This window comes from Erpetoichthys calabaricus, chromosome 3 (assembly GCF_900747795.2).
Source record: "Erpetoichthys calabaricus chromosome 3, fErpCal1.3, whole genome shotgun sequence".
NCBI classification, from domain to species: Eukaryota; Metazoa; Chordata; class Cladistia; order Polypteriformes; family Polypteridae; genus Erpetoichthys; species Erpetoichthys calabaricus.
Window position 1 is genome coordinate 280,034,037 of NC_041396.2, and position 16,397 is coordinate 280,050,433.

Here is a 16,397-nt window from a genome sequence, read left to right on the forward strand (position 1 = left end):
GTCCCCTCCCGAATGGGCCAATATGTAATCCAAAGAAGTCACAGTACGTGTAAATATACCAAATGTTAAAAAACCACTGATATACAGTAAATGTACTAAACCCTTGCAATTTTCAAATATATTTCAGTAATATAAAAATAAGCAAACATCACCCTCTAGTGGATCACATACAATTCAGCATAACATTTAAGTTCAAGCCCAATGTATTTCATTTCCAGGTACACTGAAGCAGAGTTACTTTTTTCTTTAAATCAATAAGTTGGATAGGGAAATATATTTGAAGCATGTTTTATTAAGCTGCATGCTATAAAATATGAACTGAAAAGGTACATTTCAGATGGCACCTTCTATCAGATAAATAGATCAAATGTTACTTGACTTAAATTTCACCTTTCAAGTCCAACTGGTTCTGATTATCCCATGTTAATTTACAATAGAAAAGGGGGGTATTGGGTGCAATATTAAGAGCAATAAAAAGATCTCTACATAACTTGATAGTGACTGCTCCCAAAAGGAAGAGGAGACCATATTTGAAGAAAGAATGAAAGAAAGAAAGCAGTCAAATTTGAAAAACAGCCTTTTTATTGAGTCTTTTTCCATTGAGATTGGAGTCTTATTGCCAAGAAAAGTGGGATAACACTGTATCACACTGATCAACTGTGGAGTAACACCATAATCAATACATGTCTTGCAATGCAGTTTTTCCCTTACTGTAACAGATCAAATGACATTCAAAGGGCATATTCTTTGCCACCATGATTCAAATGGTTTAAAATAAAAGGGTAGGAGAACTGTATTAATAATAAAAAAAGTTGGTTTTTTTTATCTTCTTACAGGGCCAGCTTTGCTGCACAGTTAAGGAGGAAGATGAAACACTTGAAAGATGGCTTAAATGATTCCCGCTCCCTGTCCTTCCAGGCTAGAGCATGTTTTGACCCAAATAAAACGCATGCGAGGACTTAATACAAAAATAATGAAACTGAACACACACACACACACACACACACACACACACACACACACACGCACACGCACAAGCTGAAAGTTAGTTTTGAATAAGATAAAAGCAGAGGAGGAGCACTGTAGAGCGGCAGGAATGCTTGGGGCAGCCTTAGGCCACTATGCAACTTGGGTGGTTTTACATAATTGCCATTAGCAACTCAAAAATCAATACACTGGGTCTTGAAGCAGGGGCCACACTAATGGACCCATTAATTGCATTTAAATTAACCTCTACTGCAGCCCCAACAAAGTTTTTCCTGCTTATACTTCAAACATGTCAGAGACTGAACTGCCAATGCTTTAGCTTGGAGCTGTCAGATGTTCAAGGCATCCTCATACTGAATGTGGCCTCTAACATCTTTGGGATTATATTGCAATACGTGAAATAGGAAATCCGAAGGTGAGAAACTCCACACAGCATGTCTAGTGACCTTGCTTACTGCCCCTGATGTCTGCCAAATAAAGAGATATTCCAATACATGAAGAGCAGCTGTCTGAATACTTTAGTGCTGCAAGATGGGTTTACTGCCAGTGAGATGAAACTGGCACAAAGACTCCCAATTCCAGGTTCTAAGATCTAAAATAATTTTGTTTCAAATACAGTAGCACTTCTCAAGATCTTTCCAAAGACATTCTCTCTACATATTATCTCAGTATAATGAGATACATTAGCTGCAATGCTCTTTTTCTGCTAAACATTTTTAAATACTGTACAACAAATAAATAGAAAAGAAATACACACAAAGCTGTGTGAGTCATGAAGTTCAGCAGGTCCACCCACTTCATCATTCTTCCACTAAGAGCAGCATATACTGGAGCCACATTTTAATGGCTGTGCACATTTCACAAGCCGTATAAACTGAAACATCTGCTTGGCCACATATGTGTATAACAGAGGCATGCTTTACAGAGTAAATTCATCCAAAGGTGTGAAAAGGTCTAGTGTTGTGATTTACGATTTACAACTAAAATTCAGCTTGGATGACAATTGATCCTATCCACACAATTTCCCATATGCGTTGCACAGTACACACAGTGACAAAAGCAACACATTTGCCATGTAGTACAGATGGAATACCACTAGTCCCTCATTTTTCTAGCCCAGACAGTCAGAGCTCAGATGTGTTAGGGGAATGGAAAATCAAAACATTCTGTGCACAAAACCTGCAGAAGCAATCTTACTATTTCAATAACCTTGGAAGGACCACAGTCCTTATTGTAAGCTGACAAAAACAGAATGTTCCCTCCTTAAAAAAAAATAATAAAAAGAATGGCTACCTGTATTACTAATTTAAGCTAGTATTCTACACAATGCATCTGCCAAGTGTCAGTAACCGCACTTACAAGACCAAGTTTTCTGGAGTGTGTTTTATTTATTATTTTCATTTTTTTTCTTCCTTCATTTTGAACCACACATACCACAACACATCACTTTACACATTTTCAAAAACTATGTGCTGTCTGGCGTTCCACTTCTTCCTCCTTTGCATCTTATCTTCCCTAGTGCATTATGAAGTTCTCTTCTTTCCCAACAGCTGATGCCAAACTTTGTTAAATTTGGCACGCGTTTTATTCTTATAACAAATGACCAAAGAGCAGATCCGCTTTATCAGACTACCCATTCTACTGCACTGCTCTTTTCCAGTCCTCCTCCATTCGCTTTTTTTTTCTTGGCCTGCTCAATCTCTTACCAATAAACAACAAAAAAGCCCTCTCAGTTCATTTCAGAACACACAATACTTTTGCAAGTTCAAGGCACAATGTCTCATTTCAATATATAGAATTTTTAATTTCAACTTGTTTTCTCTCTCTACATTTTATTTTTTAAGTCAAAACCAGGATAAAGACATTGAAGAGTTTTCTTCTCCCCCCCACCCCCCCTCGCTCAACCCCATCCCAACACCACCCAAAGTTAATCCACTGCCAGCTACTCCCTTCTCAATTACTCTCTCACTCACTCCACCCCCACCTAACAATAGGGGAGCGCAGCCAAGTCCAGTCCGGTCAGAAAACAAACAAAAAGAAAACGAAAATGTCACATTCTGTTGATTTTTTTTTCCTTAAACACCAAAAACATATCCATCAGCTTTTTTGGCAAGCTAGTTAAATAAGCACTAGTACTGATAGATAAGATAGATAGCTAAAGATTGTTTCTTAGATATGTAGGATACATATTGTACGTAGTGTTTGTGTTAAGTAGGTTGTGTGGATTTTTTTTTTTTCATTTGTATTGTTTCATGTTTTTTTCTGTTAACATCAATGCAAGCAGGTCACCATAGAGAAAAGGTTCTGAGGCCATGGCCCCATCATTTAGCGCATCATTCTTCATTTCTTCATTTACGAGACTCCGTTGACGAGAGATGCTGGTTCATCTTTTGTGTCAGTTTCAGCACTATTCTTCTCTGAGCTGGGGGTTCGTTTGGTGGCTTTGTTGTTGCCTTTTTCCTAAATACAAAGAGAAACAAACTCAATAGGAAGACTTCTAGTTTTGGTATATTTTCCAATGGCAGCATTAAAATGTAAGGGTGTGATGAGTGCGGAGTTTCCTAATGAAGTCCCTGACAGCCAGTCTAATGCGAGGTGCAACATAAAACTGAATCTGTCTTCTTTACAACATAAAAGGATGGACAAAGCAAAAACACAAGTATTCCAAAGTTCTCAGACCAAAAGAAGAAACTTCTTGTTCTAAATGGAACAAACTTACACAGGGATTATTCATTTGATTAAACTGTGTAATACACTGGAAAAACTGCATCTAAAATACTGTCTGCACTTTTTGAGAGACACACAAAAAAGCACATCTAGAAGTATATATTGCAATAGTGGCAGCAAAAGCACAGACAAGTGCAAAGACTGAAGGAAACGAATCTGGTCTGAATAAGCAAACCAAGATTAAGAACTGATCCAGCAGAAATGATTACTCAACACGCTAATAATCAGTTCATACAAGACCTATTCTATGAAATGGCAAGTTACAATGACTTAATTGTTAAAGCTGCCTATACAAGTGTCCATGACTGCCACATTTATAAACAGTATACATAATTAGTTCACAAAAACCAGTACTGCTATTTGGCCTTCCCCTAAAAGTTGCCCCAGAATGAGCTGGATGACAGCTCTTAAATATATCAATCTCTGCACAACTACCCAATACATATCTACTAAATGTAAATGGAAAACTCAGCAACTTCAACATTTGGTTACTAGTTTTAATAGAAATACTAGATTAAAAAGTAAAGAATGTTACAAATAAAAATATTTGTTTCATTAAGAAAAAATAATGGATAATAAACAGCATAGTCAGGGTCTGAGCAACTTCATTTATGATTTTCTGCCCCAACTCAAAGCTAATCCATTTACACTTCATTTGCATAATGGACACTCACACAAGTTATGGCTTCATTTTAGGTGTACTTTCAAACTAGCTAAATCTAGTTCAGGTGGCCAGAGTCTACCCTGCCAGCAGTGGCTTCAAGGCAGAAAGAAAAGTGCGGTTTGGGGCACCAGCCCATTGCAGGTCCTAGTCACATACACAGGACCAATTTAAAATTGTCAACTAGCTTCACATGCATATATGCAGTATGTGGTTGGTAAGCCAGAGTACCTTGAAAAAAACCCCAAGCAGACATAGTGACCAGTGACCAAGAGCCAAAAGATGAAATAACTTTACTAAGAGCCCTCAGAATGCCAAAGAAACATGTAGTGAATTATTCAACTGCATTTCCTTTTAAAATCCAAAATCAACAGAATTCTTTCACACAGCAGTTAACTTTGCAACACTGCTTTAAATTTAGAGAATAATTTGCATATTTGCTTTTGGAGGAGCACAGTTTCTCATTACATAAATATACTCATGGACTGGTGGCCTTTCAGATTAGCTTTTTCTAGCTATAGATGTTGATCATGGACCATACTGAAATGGCAGCCTAAACTTATAATGAACCATGGTCTCTGTTAAATTATATACACTACCAGTGAAACAGTGTCCCTGATATGGCTTAATGTCAGCCTAAGCTGCAAGTGTGTAAAATGTTTCTGTAATATTTAGTTTTATTAAAAGTACCATACTGTGCATTTACATACTGTTTACAGCACACTTTTATATTGGGTGATTTGATAGAACATGACAGTTACAGTTAGTGTATTTTGGAACATGTTTGCCAACCACTGACTTATGCACCCGAAAGTATATTTTTAAGCACTAGTGAAATTAGAAAACAATAGCTCACACTAAACAAATCAAAAGGCCTCAAAGCAAACTAATCAGTTTCTCTGCATTACACAGAAATCAAAATTGTCAGATGGTACCTTCCACTAATAAGTTTTTAAAATCATTGAATCTGAACTTCAAAATTCAATGTACTATCAATTTAGGTTTAAATGGCTCTTTAATTACAAAATAAATTATAAAGAAGCAAGCATTAATAACTTTACTGTATATAAACTGCTCAAAAAAATTAAAGGAACACTTTGAAAACACATCAGATCTCAATGGGGAAATACAATCATGCTGGATATCTATACTGATATGGACTGGACTCAAAGTGAAAAAATGATGCACCAGGCTAATCCATTTTGCCGAAATTTCATAACAACAACTCAAAATCGTACTCAGTAGTTTGTATGGCCCCCACATGCTTGTAAGCATATATGACAACATCGGGGCATGCTCCCCAATGAGACGATGGATGGTGTCCTGAAGGGATCTTCTCCCAGATCTGGACCGGGGCATCACTGAGCTCCTGGACAGTCTGAGGTGCAATCTGGTAGCATCAAATGGACCAAAACAATGTCCCAGAGGTTTTTTATTGGATTTAGGTCAGGTGAGTGTGGGGGCCAGTCAATGGTATCAATTCCTTCATCATCCAGGAACTGCCTGGATTCTCTCGCCACACGAGGCTGGGCATTGTCATACACCAGGAGGAACCCAGGACCCACTCCACCAGCATAGGGTCTGACAATGGGTCCAAGGATTTTATCCTGATACCTAATGGCGTTCAATGTGCTGTTGTCTAGCCTGTAGAGGTCTGTGCGTCCCTCCATGGATATGCCTCCCAGACCATCACTGTTCCACTGCCAAACCAGTCATGCTGAACAATGTTACAGGCAGCATAACATTCTCCATGGCTTCTCCAGACCCTTTCTCATCTGTCACATGTGCACAGGGTGAACCAGCTCTCTCATTTGTGAAAAGCACAGGGTGCCAGTGGTGGACCTGCCAATTATGGTATTCTATGGCAAATGCCAATCGAGCTCCACGGTGCTGGGCAGTGAGCACAGGGCCCACAGGCCACCTTCATGAAGTCTTTTTTTGATTGTTTGGTCAGAGACATTCACACCAGTGGTCTGCTGGAGGTCATTTTGTAGGGCTCTGGCAGTGCTTATGCTGTTCGTCTTTACCCAAAAGGAGCAGATACCGGTCCCGATGATGGGTTAAGGACCTTCTACAGCCCTGTCCAGCTCTCCTAGAGTAACTGCCTATCTCCTGGAATCTCCTCCATGCCATTGAGACTGTGCTGGGAGATGCAGCAAACTGTCTGGCAATGGCACGTATTGATGTGCCATCCTGGAGAAGTTGGACTACCTGTGCAACATCTGCAGGGTCCAGGTATCACCTCATGCTAACAGTAGTGACACTGACCATAGCCAAATGCAAAACTTGTGAAAAAAAAAGTCAGAAAAGATAAGGGAAAAATGTCAGTGGCCTCAACCTGTTAAATCAATCCTGTTTTGGGGGTCGTCTCATTGATGCCCTCTCTAGTGCACATGTTAATTTCATTAACATCAAAGCAGCTGAAACTGATTAACAACCCCCTCTCTCTGCTACTTAACTGAGAAGATCAATATCCCAGAAGTTTAATTGACTTGATGCTATACTCTGATTAAAAAGTGTTCCTTTAATTTTTTGAGCAGTATATTTTTTTCCACTTCAAATCACAGTCTTGTTTTCTTTGAATACATCTGGTATATAAGATATTAATGAACTCTGTACCCTCACTCAACTTACCTTTGGCTCAGTAGAAAGTGTCACTTCTTCCCGAGGCTTCTCTGCTTTGTTTTTCTGCGGTAGTTTCTGACGGCTTTGCGATTCTGCACGGGAAATGTAATCTGCAACAGTTACTAGAAAAGAAAGAAATTTTCAAAAAAAAAAATGTAGAGTACATACAAAATCTAACACCTAATGGAACTTTCCACTTGTACGAAAAAAAAACAAAATCCTTCACAGGAGATATGTAAAAACCTCTATGAATACCTTAGGAATGGCTTGCAGCATAATACTGCCACAAAGGAAACCTAAAAATGCAGTATTTAGTCATTTAATTATTTTTAACCACATAAAATGCTAATGTGTCATATTTATGTTTACTGAAACACACTAAAAACAATACCAAACTGTATAAGAAAGACACTCAGGTAATGACTCAAAAAAGGCAAGACAACTAAACTCAGATACTCTTAATGGGATCTGTATCTTTGAAACTATACTGTTCTACCTGGTTTCAGATGTTAGTGTCTATTGTGTAGTCAAGATTTCATCATAACTTATTGTTGCTTCATAGATGTAAAATGATAATGGGAAACTCTGAAGAATTAGGATAACGTCCAAATAAAATGGAGACTACCAGCAACAACTGAACTGAAGTAAAGTTCTACGTTTTTCACATTGTTCATTCTATTAATACCAAGGATCAGGGAAATCATCCATTAAACAATTGTCTGTTTTAAGAAATGCATAATAAACCTTACATTTTTCTTCATAGCTTAATTTGTCTTCAGGCAAGAATGACTTATCTTTACAAACATTTAAATTAAGTTTCTGTTCTTGTAAAGTAAGGTAAGCCTAAACTGACTGTTGCAGCTACTGTACCAAGCCTGCTTTACAGGTGGTTCATGTCTAAGTTTCACCAGGCATCTGGTCTGATTTGTGTAAGACTACATAAAAGATTTTGTTTCCAAACTGATGGATTGAAAGAAATAATGATCTATTATTTAGAGCAAATCAGACGTGACTATCAGGAATGCATAGTGTCTGGTTGATAAGCCTCAGCTTCATATTTTCTCTATCAAGATGATAGATTTAAGCAGTACATTTATAACTACAAGTTCCAAACCACCGGGATTTTTTTTTCTTTGATTAGCTCTGCACTGATTGCTGTTCAACATTATTTTCTTATTTTATTTCAATATGAGTTTAGGTGCAGCTACACTAAAATGTAGACACATAGTAATAACACATCATTTTGCAGTGTGGTGTGGAGTTGGGGCTAATACATTACACATTAAATCAGAAGATAGATGGTTCAACATTGCTGACTCACTATGTAACCCCAAGTAAGTCACTTATCCTGCTTGTACAATTACAAAAATATCTATAGACTATTGTGCTGTATCCATACCCTGTATGAAGGGTTAGGCATTCCCGAAATACTCAATATTAATGACAAGCAAGATTAACTTAGCATATGCTGTAATGTGATCCATAAACCAGAAAATACACCATCATAAATCTCATCTTTACAAGTTTTAAGGAAAAGCAAAAACCTAAGTAATATGAACATTCCACAAGCACGAAGAAAACAATACACTAAATTATAAAATGTAATTGTCACTGTAGTTTAACATATTGAGCTAACATTTATCAAAATCACCGACAGGCATTCCTAAGTAATTTTGTTCTTGAAACATTGTTTACTACTTCAGAAACATTTATAGATGGGTCAGTTACGGTCACAGCTTAATGCCGATGCAATCAGGAAACATTGCTCCACATAGGCTACTTTCTAGTCAACGACTACAGATAGAATGTCAAGGAAACTTGGATATGGTTGTTCGCTGGAATTAGCTTTAAGTAATATGCTTGATCACAGTGCAGCAACATAAGCATTAACAGAACAGGCTTAAGAGACACAGCCTACTAATTGCATGGAAACAATGTAAGCAGTAGATAATTTTCTTTTTCTTACGAAAGTAAGCTATAAGTCCAACCCTCCAAATTTAGGTAACAGTACTCTGTGACCCTATTTGATCCGCTTTTTTAGCAGAAACAACCACTGGACAGGGAACATACACGCACAATCACATCCATTTGCAAATAGGCCACATAACCTAACATACACATCTTTGGTACTCAGACACAGGGAGAATGTCCAGATTCATGGGTTTAGGAACCCTTGCAGGTAAGGCCACATTTCTAACCAATCCAGGACCATGCAGATCCTCCTATTTTTTTTATATATAAATACTAGGGGGCTTTGCTCGCCAACCCCTGTGTTTGGTTTACCGGATATACAATACAATTTATTTTTTGTATAGCCCAAAATCACACAAGAAGTGCCACAATGGGCTTTAACAGGCCCTGCCTCTTGACACCCCCCAGCCTTGACCCTCTAAGACGACCAGAAAAAACTCTCAAAAAAAAACCCTTGTAGGGAAAAAAATGGAAGAAACCTAGGGAAAGGCAGTTCAAAGAGAGACCCCCTTCCAGGTAGGTTGGGCGTGCAGTGAGTGTCAAAAAGAAGGGGGTCAATACAATACAGTACAATACATAGAACAGAACAAATCCTCAATACAGTATAAAAATACAAATTCTAGAAGTACGGAGTAGAATTTCACATTAGATGATATCACATAATATGATTTGGATTTGTTTTAAGTCCCGGAGACCTCATTCAACAAGCTGCCTCCCCCATTTTGCCATTCCACATCTGTAATAGCATTAATCTAATGAAAGGACCCCTCATTCCCACGTCCCCATTCATCAGGGATGACTTTACCTTAGGCAGGCAATCTACAATTTAAAAAGATTATTATTTTCTTGTGAATTGTTACATATGCATTATTTTCACTTTTACTTTAAAAACTTTTGTAAAAACAATACTTGTTTCTTTATTTCCTGCCCCGCGCGTGGTTACGTGTTGCGGCTGAACGTACGCTAAGGATATGCCTTTGGATCATTTGCGGTATTTTTGCTGCTTGCTAGCTGCCTCTTCTGCCTGTCACATGTCGTTGTTTTAAGAGCTCTGAGCACACGATGCTTGCCTGCCAAAAGCAATCCAACAACTGCTAGCTTAGAGATCTGTTGACTTGTTTTAAATGATGGCTCACTGCCTGGTCTCGCGTGACGTTGTAAAAGCAATACCTGTCTTATTTCTGGCCCCAGGCGTGGCTGAATTCTTTCTTGCAGGATGTATAACGCTGCTCGTGTTCAGTTGGGGTAGCTGCTGTCGCACTGCCCTTCGATCTTTTTAAAGCCTGTACAGCCGCTGTCCTTTTTGCTACAGCCCTAGGACAATCTCTTGGCACCAAGTCTCATGTTTACGGTCCCCGTGAGACGCACCGTGGCAAGTCTCCTTGGTCTTGCGGGTCTTTAAAATATCTTTCGAGATTATCACGTATCGTAGCCTTGCATTTGCTTTCCATTCAAGGATTTTCTTTTATATAGAAAGAGATAAAGCAAGTGCTGCATTTCAACAGTCCTGATGAATGTAAAACACAAACTAAAAAAATACATCACTGCCGACCAACCTGTAGCTAAAGGCATAACTGATGGGAAAATTCAGCCATGCATGCTGTTTCACATACTGCATCAAACAGAAAACAGCCAAGTACTGATCCTACACTGCCCAGCTCACAGGATTGTGTGTTAGATCAAACAAGAAATTGACCAATTTTCAATCCCCTTCATACAGTTCATCACAAGGCGCTTTACCTCACAATACACTTTTCACTTTAACATAATTAATCATACTAATTGTTTGTGGAGGGATTACCCTGTTTATCTCATTGCTAATACAAAAAAGACACCTCACTGCCTTACTATTTTATCAGTTTACTTAATAATGTGCCTTTTGAAATCAGACTTGTGATTTTTGCCAAGAGGAGGAATACAGTCCAAATGCAGTAAAAGGTGTGCGTGTTTAGATTTCAGAACACCCTGCCTCTTTATTGGCCCCAATTAGACTTTACTGTTTAAATTTAAGGATTACCTTGGCACTGAACAATGCAATTTTATCATTCTCCAGAGGGGTGGAAGGGATACGCTTGGCTTTCCAAAACAAAAATGAACATAGCGGTGTGGTTGGAAGATTGACAACTTTGCTTTTTCTTAAAATGCACATTTCAATAATAATTTTACCTGTTCCTAACTTTGTTTTTTCTTTAAACTGTTATTAAACATTTTTCTCTACATTTTAACAATGTGAACACTAGCAGATAATGAACCTTCCTCAGGGTCACAAAGAGGGAGAAAGTGAACTGGCACACTGTTTTAATCAACAGATAACTGGGAGGAATTAATGCAGACACATCTACAACATTTTAATTTTGTAACATAATTTGAAGTGACTGAACTGGAAATTAGAGCAAGACAAGTTATACACCACACACTGTATATACCACCAGCATATTAACCTTCAGAGAATTTGAGCTGGGGCAAAGAGAAACATTAAACAACATTTAAACAATCTCTATTAATTTAAAACAGAGTTTTAGCAAAAAAGGACAACCTGACCGTTTGCTGAAAAAAAAATTGGAAGCTTTAAAAAAATAAATAAATTTAAAAAAAAAAAAGCTCATACTTGACAGCAAAGGCCAGCAGATCAAGACTGCCTCTGTATTTAAGCACTACCTAGCAAATTCATCTATCACACGTCTTTTCTCTAAAAACCATGTAATGTCTGGTAAAGACTAACACATGTGGTCCCTTTTGGAAAAACAAGAGGTTTGTTAAATATTTCCACATCTGTCAGCATGCTGAAGGCATTACTGCAAGGTAGAAAGCTTACCATGCAAAGTGTCCTATGAAGCACATCTTTTTGTATACATATATTACCATAGAAATGTTTGGGAACCCCTGTCAAAATACATGGTTTCATTGACTCTGCAAGTGAATGAAGTTAAGAAAACCTCTGCAAGATATGCCTTGTACTTCTACATTGTAATGCACAATTACTATTCTCTTAATTTAAATAACTGCCAGGAGAAAAGGGGAGGCAAAAATAGGTGGTACAAATATGTATGTAACTTTGAAGCTGTTTTTTTAACTACATTCCCCCCATCCTATAACAACTCAGGAAATTTAGCAAATTATTAACAATCATGGACAGTCTATGCAGCTAATAACCAACACAGACATTAAAATAGAAAGGGTACTATACTACTGAAGTCAATCAAGAACTGAAAGATCCAGAAAAAACTAACCACTGATAGTCATGACTCTGCAAAAGGATATGAAGAAAAATTAAATTTTAAGTGGAATGTTGGTGCTCAGTACAGCAGAACAAGGTTATTACAGTTTTGCCTTTTTATATTAATTTTTTCTGACCTTACTTGGAAATTCAGTTTAGTTTTAGTTTTCCTTCACCGTGTATTTTTAGTTTAGTTTTTATTTCACAGACATTTCTATTTTATTTTTATATCTATTAGTTTCAGTTTTAGAAATTATGGCAAGGAGCACCTACGGAGTTAGTTTTGTGTGACAGTCAGAAAGAACTGTACACTTAACAGATTTGGATACAAGATTAATGTTAGTGGAAGCTTACTACACTGCCTGGTTTACTATCTGGTTTTGTTTTTGTCTGATAAAAACCAAGCATAATCAAAACTAGACACTGAATATGAACAATTTTACACAATTTTATAATTTTTAAAATATTTTCTCATGACAATCGCAGGGGCTTAGGAAAAAAAAAGGGCTCTTAGACTTGAATCAGTGTGCAGACCCCACCTAGCTGTATTGAGGTAAACAAAGAACAACAAGCATGGAGTGTCAAGGTTAGGGGCAGTGAGTCTTGAATAGACCATCATAAAGGACAGTAAACCCATAATGAGCAGGTAACAGGAGTACGGACAGGCATAAAACAACAGAGACAGCGTTTGAGATTAAGAACATCATATACATTATCTAAACCTGTTTATCCAGAGTAGGATTGCAGGAAATCAGGAGCCTACAGCAGCAGGTTTGGATGCAAGGCAGGAAAAAAACCCTGGTATGCAATATGAATGATAAAGAGTATGATATCTAGGGGATGGAGATTTGAGGAGTAAACCGCAAGACAATGATTTTTATATTATGTACATTAAGAAACCAGCAACAACAAATCAAATTAACAATATATTGAACAATTATTATAAAAGTTGAATAAATCGGACTCTGCAGCTGTATAAAAAAAAAAAAAAAAAAAAAAAAAAAAATCAAGTATGTGTTCAGGTAAAGTACCACTTCCGGGTGATGGATTTTGCCCAAAAGTTAATACAAATCTATACTTGTGGTGTAACAACTACATGCCAAATTTCATCCATCTATCTAGTTGCGTTTTTGAGTTATCGTGTTTAGACACACTCAGGCACACATATACACTCGCGTGCGCGTGTACAAACACAATTCCAAAAAATAGCATTGTTGGACACTGGTTAGTCTATAACGTCAAGATTCATCAAAATATCGAGGTCGAATTTTTTCATGATTACTATACTTTCTCTATACTTCGTATATGGGAAAGTAAAAACGATTTCTCCTGTGCAAAGTGACAGGTGAATTGCTGTCAACAAAAAGCAGGCACCTGAGAAAAACTGAAACGTTACTCATGATTTTTCTGTCCATATGGTAAATGTTTTGTTGACCAGCACATTCTGATTTCAGCCGTTTGAATTCCATCTTGATATACAACAAGCACAAAGAAAGGCGGCACGCAAATCGCTTTCTATTTCTCACGCTTTACGCACCCGCACTCAGCTTGCTCTGTCACCGCAAATGCTGCGTGAACAGCCACCCTCCGTCACCAGCCCCCGTTCACTGGATGAGTATATGTGGGCGGCTCGTGGTGGATGACTTTCTGTTTTAGAGTTAAAACTACTTACAAGGGTTAAAGACTAATGGCAAGAATTGTCATTCAAAAACGAAAACTATAAATATTTTAGTAAATTATTATTTTATTTCAGTTAGTCTTTCCAGCTACTTTAATAGTTTCATTTAGTTTTAGTTTTTCATTTCGGTTTTGTTCATTATTTTCAGTTTACGAAAATGTTTTTTTTAATAGTTTCAGTTTTGATTTTAGTTTTCGTTAACTATAATAACCTTGCAGCAGAAAATGAAGAACGGATTCAGCCAAGTAAAAAAAAATCCTATAAGCTAAAACCAGTAAAGAAACTGAAGCTTTGGGTATTCTTGCAAGACAAAAATATCAAAACATTAAAAGTCAACCATGGAGTACTCAACAGGACCAAAAGGTTAAAATTTGTAGCGACCTTCAAAGCCCACTGAGCTAAATATTAGAGAAAAACTGATGGGAAACATTAGACATACAGTGTGTGAAAAATGCACTAAGATTATTTCTGAGCAAGATTAATTCTAGAAGTGCCAGGTAAAAGTTCCTAAAGCAAGAAGACTTTGGAAACTGTCTGTTCTAAAGTGGTTCAGGTATGGTATTGACCTGAAGGATGACCAAACTTATCCACACTCCACATTCACCATCTTAATGAAATGTACTTATTTATATTATTCAAATTAGGAAGATACAGTAGGAAGTTGCATTAACTTTCAATTGCAGATCTTGTGAAAACATCAGTTTGACCAGAGGATAACAAAATCTTCACATACAATAGTACACATAGCAAAGAAATCCACCCCAACCCAAAGTAGCCTGACTTTACACAGAAAATGTGTGTTCCTAAGAATATTTTTGGGTACAACTATAAGTATGACAATGCAAATGTAGTTCATTTGCTCTTTATGCATTTCCACAACACTTTCCCTAGTCCAACCAAAACTGGCAGGAGTACACAAAATAAACCAAGGAATGTTCATAGGATGCTCACTAATGTCAAAAGAGACTTTGCTAGATATACGGAGACGTGTCAAACACCATCATGCTCCACTCATGTGACTATGCAAGTGGAATTATTTTTCGATACATGCAAAAAAGTATTTTACCAGGTTCACAGCTTGGAAGAACTTAAATGGTGCATAGTGATTAGTATTAATAAATAATAAAACCTATAAAAACCACACAGATATACAGTGCTCACACCTTTGTGCAAACTGGTTTTAACAGATTGGTTTAGTGGGGAACTGACTGTTGATATATAATAACAGCCATTAATGTATGGAAATTAAAAAACAGGCACCTATAAAACAAAAAGTTAAGGTTGGAAATTATGTGCAAGGTGCTCTCAGCGATTATTTCACCACAGAAAAGTCTTCAAAAAGCTTAGTCATATTAGAAAGGCAATATTAATTGCATTTGAAGGTGGAACTTAATTTACTTTTTGGAGACCAAAATGTTACCTTTTCAGTATTATACAGTATATTAAAAATCAAATAACTTCTTTGGTCATTAAAATGATTGGGATGACTGCAACACGTATATCTGTTTATGGTTTGTGACTGGTGCATGCAAGCCCTTTTTGCAATAGGAAATTAACAGGGATAGCAAAAATGATTTATTGTTGCATGTATACATTCCTCCTTTTAACTTGTTCACTCACCTGGTTGGCGGTCTCTGCTTGCAGAGCCTCCATCAATCCGGGCCCCACGGTTGCGGCGGCGCCGGCTCCGGTTCCGCCGTTGGGGCTTGCTGTCATCTTCTGGAGAGAGCAAAACGAAATGCTTACACTCCAGTTCCAAACTGTGGCAAAATGTCTAACAGCTCTTTGGCCATATTATATATGTATCAATCAGTACCCCAATGAATCACTTTTCATTTGTTTTATAAAAGCTGGTATAAATACTAAAATTTGGAGGGTGAGAGCACACTTAAACCTGCCAATAAACACAAATCTAGATACTACTCAGTACTCATAAGTAGGAGTAATATTTCCAAGGCCTAGGAAACAGCAACTTATTGCACAAAAATACTTAAGAATTAGTCATGACATAAGGTCAAAAGTGAGAGGTGGTACATAATGATTCGGTAACCTAGTCATTCAACTACAATCTAGTACAGCCTCAAAAATCTGGCACACTATTTTCAGGTACTGCAGACTGCTCCTATGAACTCTCACACATCCTTACTTTATTAATAAACAGATTTAGATTTTTAATGGAATAATCCAAAATTATTTTGACTGACAAGTTTGTTATATGTTCTGTCTCTTTATTCTGTTAAAAGGAGTAGGCAACCATGGGATGGCTTCTTACATCCATTCTATACCATCCCATAATATGCAGTTAATCCCATCAACCTTACATTTAAAGTAACATCTCTGTAGATGCTGCAAGTTACTTATTAGTCAACTAATTGGAACAAAAAATATTGATAGACTAATCTTGGGAAAGTTGTTAGGTGCAGGCCTAGTTTAGAATAAGGATATAATGACAAGAGGAGGAAAGTACATAATTTGCTAAAGCCCGAAAAGTTTATTATTCTAAACCAAATACCACTATATTAAAAGATTTT

The 16,397-nt window shown here is 37.2% G+C and overlaps 1 protein-coding gene across 3 annotated transcripts in view; it reads right to left on the reverse strand.

Moving 5' to 3' along the window:
• Positions 1-2,879: 2,879 nt before the first annotated feature.
• fxr2 (FMR1 autosomal homolog 2) overlaps positions 2,880-16,397 on the reverse strand; it is a 101,883-nt gene continuing 88,365 nt past the window's right edge. For 2 of the 3 annotated variants that reach the window (XM_028798434.2, XM_028798435.2), the window contains exons 15-17: positions 15,487-15,585; positions 7,010-7,122; positions 2,880-3,447 (exon numbers count right to left, since the gene is read on the reverse strand). In XM_028798434.2, the coding sequence (XP_028654267.1) occupies positions 3,340-3,447; positions 7,010-7,122; positions 15,487-15,585 (320 nt within the window). In that variant the 3' untranslated portion in view covers positions 2,880-3,339. The remainder of the gene's footprint in view (positions 3,448-7,009; positions 7,123-15,486; positions 15,586-16,397) is intronic. The other variant, XM_028798436.2, reaches the window with a different exon arrangement.